This window comes from Rutidosis leptorrhynchoides, chromosome 4 (genome assembly GCF_046630445.1).
Source record: "Rutidosis leptorrhynchoides isolate AG116_Rl617_1_P2 chromosome 4, CSIRO_AGI_Rlap_v1, whole genome shotgun sequence".
Lineage (NCBI taxonomy): Eukaryota > Viridiplantae > Streptophyta > Magnoliopsida > Asterales > Asteraceae > Rutidosis > Rutidosis leptorrhynchoides.
Window position 1 is genome coordinate 154,106,666 of NC_092336.1, and position 4,232 is coordinate 154,110,897.

The 4,232-nt window shown below is 37.5% G+C and overlaps 1 protein-coding gene across 1 annotated transcript; it reads left to right on the top strand.

The window, feature by feature from the left end:
• The first annotated feature begins 769 nt into the window (after positions 1-769).
• LOC139841145 (probable receptor-like protein kinase At5g59700) lies at positions 770-1,708 on the top strand. Its single transcript, XM_071831378.1, has 3 exons — positions 770-998; positions 1,048-1,202; positions 1,313-1,708. The coding sequence occupies exons 1-3, from the start codon at positions 770-772 to the stop codon at positions 1,706-1,708; spliced, it is 780 nt and encodes a 259-aa protein (XP_071687479.1).
• The last annotated feature ends 2,524 nt before the right edge of the window (positions 1,709-4,232 follow it).

Sequence of the window (4,232 nt, forward strand, 5' to 3'; positions counted from 1 at the left end):
GTTGACTTAGTTGACTTCGGTAAATAGGCCTCGGGTTAGGTGTTCTTGGGTTGCCCGGTGAATGGATTGGATTTGCGGTTCTGAGAAGTGTTGTTGTGGGGTTAAATACGGGATCGGGTTTATGTGTTTGTGTTTTAGGTTTAGGTTTGGTGGGTTGTGTTTGTGTAATTTTTCAATTGTAATAATTGTAGTGCTTATGTATCGTTCATATTGTTTAGAACGAACATAGTTTCTCTAAAGATCGTTACGATCTGTTTACATGTTGTACCACCGGAACCTCGGTTCTTTTATATATATATACATATTAATATTTTTGCAAAAAAAAAAAAAAAAAATTGCAATTGTTTTCCTTGGATGCCATGAATGTTAGTACTAGTTTATTGTCCTCTTCGATATATGTTTTCATTTTTATAATTCTTATCCCACATGCAGCATGCTCCCAACTTCAATTCTAAACTGTTTATAATCAAATATCAATAGCAAGTTGATAATATAAAAATCAAAGTTCTTTTCAAATTTGACCCGTTTCTCTAAAGTTTTCCCAAAAACACTTCAATAAATGCTACAAAAGCTCTTCTGTTATTATGCCCTAGTTACTTTAACCTGCCCGTTAATAGAAAATGTGTAAGACAGCTTATGACTAATGCGACATCCCACCTGTTAAACTGAAAGTTACAACTTAATTAATTCACTAACTGATTAGATTGATACCTTAACATTCATTTGTAATCCACAGTTTGAGCAATCTATATCATTCTATTAACAAACTATGGCATCTACAATCACGGAGTTTAGTCACTTACAAATGCCACTTGAAGACATTCTAGAAGCCACCAATCACTTTGATGATAAAAATGTCATCGGCCATGGTGGGTTGGGCAAGGTTTATAAAGGAAAGCTCTTACGATTCGGGAAATTGGTAAATATTGCTGCAAGGAGATTAGACACTAAGCATAAGCGAGGCATCGAGTTCTGGACAGAGATATCTGCTATTTCCAGTCTCAAGCATGAAAACATAGTCTATTATCGGATTTTGTGATGAAAAAGATGAGAAGGTGATCATTAACAAACATGAGGCCAAGAGAAGTCTCGTTATGTATCTAAGCAATCCAACCCTCTCATGGGTTCAAAGATTGAAGATTTGTGTTGGAGTTGCGCGTGCATTAAGTTACATCCATTATGAGAATGGACGGAGTTACTCGGTGATACATCGTAACATCAACAGCTCTACAATACTTTTAGATAATAAATTTGAGCCAAAGTTATCTGGCTTTGAGTATTCCATTAAACTTCGGTACAACGAATGGATCAGGTTCTCTTCTCAGAAGCTATTGGCACAACAGGGTATATGGACCTTACAATTCAAAAGACTGGAGGTGTTACCTACAAGTCAGACATCTACTCATTTGGTGTTGTTTTATGGGAAGTATTATGTGGGAGAAAAGCGTTTATGCCTAATTGTTTTAATAGGTTGCTAGTTCCACTAGCCAAATTTCACTTTGAAGCCAGTACAGTAAATGCCATAATGCTAACTTGGTTACTACAGAACCGATTGTCCCTGGACTCAGTCCAGATCTTCACATCAGTAGCTTATTCCTGCTTAAAAGATGAGAGAGTACTTCGCCCGGATATGAACAATATTGTCTATGAACTTGAAAAAGCATTAGAATTTCAGCTGCCATATGAAATTTATATTGTGAGATACTGAGACCCTCCTCTTTTTTGTTAACTTTTGATATCATCATTTTTTTCGTAGTATATGTCTATTAATATGTTTCCCATTTATCTAGTTGAGGTTAGATCTAATGTTTTTTTTTTTTAAGAAAAAAAAAATACAGTTGTTATAGGTTTTAAAGTGTACATGGTGGGTTGGGTATAGTTCAACAGTCCAGCTGTTGTAGGTCAAATTGGATTAAACAAGTCATGAATTGGGTTGTTCTAATCAACTTTAAAATAGGCTAAAATAGTCCATGTAATTTTCCTTTATTACGCAAAACCTCTCTAAGGTTGTTAGTTTTATCTCGCAGTCAGCTTTTGTTGGATGATTTGAGTCGTGTAGGGTGAAATAATCAATGACCGGATACATCACTGGAACTGACTGAATTGTGGTATCACTTTCCGAAAGTAATACACAAGTCCTTACCTTGATATTCTATTTTAGTATACCCATTTCTAAATTTAAAATAATGATACTAAAAGAAGAGGCATACTTTGCTGCAAATTAAACATCATCCCAAAAACCTGCGAGTGACCATAATGATACTACTTGGTTGCTTATCATATATGTTTTTTATCTAGTAACAACCATATTCTTTTTAACTCCTTGTCACAGAGAAACACCTTGGAGCACTTAAAATTCCGAGTGAGTGACTTGAAGATTAGACTCGCTGACATAATGTTGGCCACCGATAACTTTTCTGCAGCATACCACATCGGGGGTACTTTATACTATGAGTTGTTGTTGGTGCATGAATCCCCAACCGCCTTTTACGTTATCGATTTTATACATTCAACTATGTAATGACATTATTATATGACTATTGATTACATTCGTGTTTGTGTGTGCTTAATTATTTAATATTCAATATGTTAATCTGCATACACAGTCGACCGAGTGAGTTCACACACTCGACCGACTGTGTGACTCAGTCGACCGACTGAGTGACTCTGTCGACCGACTGTGTCTGATATGCAGTATATATACGGGTTAAAGCCTCCTTTGTGAGGTTACACATTCCATTAACCCTAATCGTCTAGTTTTCGTCTCCATTGATCCCTAACACCGATTACCACCGAAATTAATCGTTTAGGCTTCGTTCTAATCTAAATTCATCTCTAGGTTTGACCGATACGAACCCAACGCGACCCGAATCTCGGTTTAAGTCGTCTCTAGTGTTTTCCGCCTCTAGATACGATCCAAGCGACCTAAGATCCATCCAATAATCGTCTACAAAGTGGTATCAGAGTTGGAGTCTCTGGTTTTGCTTGATTTAAATTCGTTTTTGGGTCAAAATTGTAGGTTTTTGGTGTTAGTCTTGTTTCTCATGATTAATCACTGTTTTTACGTTATAGTTTTTGTGTTTTGTGTTAAAACATGTTCCTGGTAAACTCATAATAGTGGTCTACGGTTTGGTTTAGGTTTTTCCATCAAAAATCGATCGGAAAATCGATTTTCCCCTAGACAACCCTAAAAGTCAACCAGTTCCTGTCAAGAACACACTCGACCGTGTGAGCAATACAATCGACCGTGTGAGTAAGACAGTTGACCGTGTGAGTAGTAATACCAAAGCTTAAGTTTGTGACGAATTGCTGCCAAAGTTTTGTCAGATAGTCGACCGTATGACAATTACACTCGACCGTGTGTCTAGGACAGTCGACCGTGTGTCTTAGACAATCGACCGAGTGTCTTTTTAATCAGAAACTTAATTTACATTTAATTCTCACATAATTAATCAAAATGTCGGACACTAATGAACAAATGGCTAATGAATACAGTGCTTTAGTTATTGTTCCTGGACTTCATAAACTAATCCTTTCCGAAAGCGAGTGAGGGACTGCGAATAAGGTTCCAAAACTTGATAATCTGAAAGACTTTTTGGACTGGAAGGCACGGTTTATGATATATTTGAATGGTATGGACTCTAGACTTTGGAAGTTTATTGAGACTGAATACGCATGGCCAAATGGGGCAGACGGTGAACCTAAAGAGACCGCTCAGTTTAATCCTGCTGAGCGTGAACAGTATAATCTGGAATGTAAGTGTTATGCTCAGCTCACGCAGACACTGTCTAAGGAGATCTTCTCACAGTTCAAAAACAGAAATAAGACCCCACATACCCTTTGGCTTGCTCTTCAATCAGCCACTGAGGGTATAACCACTTACCGTGCCACTAAGGGTAAGGTTTTGAAAGATGAATGGAGAGTGTTTGTGGCTCTTCCCTCCGAGACTCTTGGGCAAACCTTAGAGAGATATCACCTACTGGTTGCTGAAATGACAGATTATGGAATAGATATATCGGATGATAAAGCAGTTAGAGTGTTGAAAGATGGTCTTCCTGAAAAATGGGACAACGAAATAGAAAAGATTCAGAACAGGTATATTGCATCAGGTAGTACGTTAACCTTGACAGCTTTTACATCAAAGCTGATGGAAAAAGATATCCAGGTTGAAGCTAAAAGAAAGAGAGTTGGTGGTGTAGCTGCATCCTCCACTGTTGGGTCATCTTCAGGAG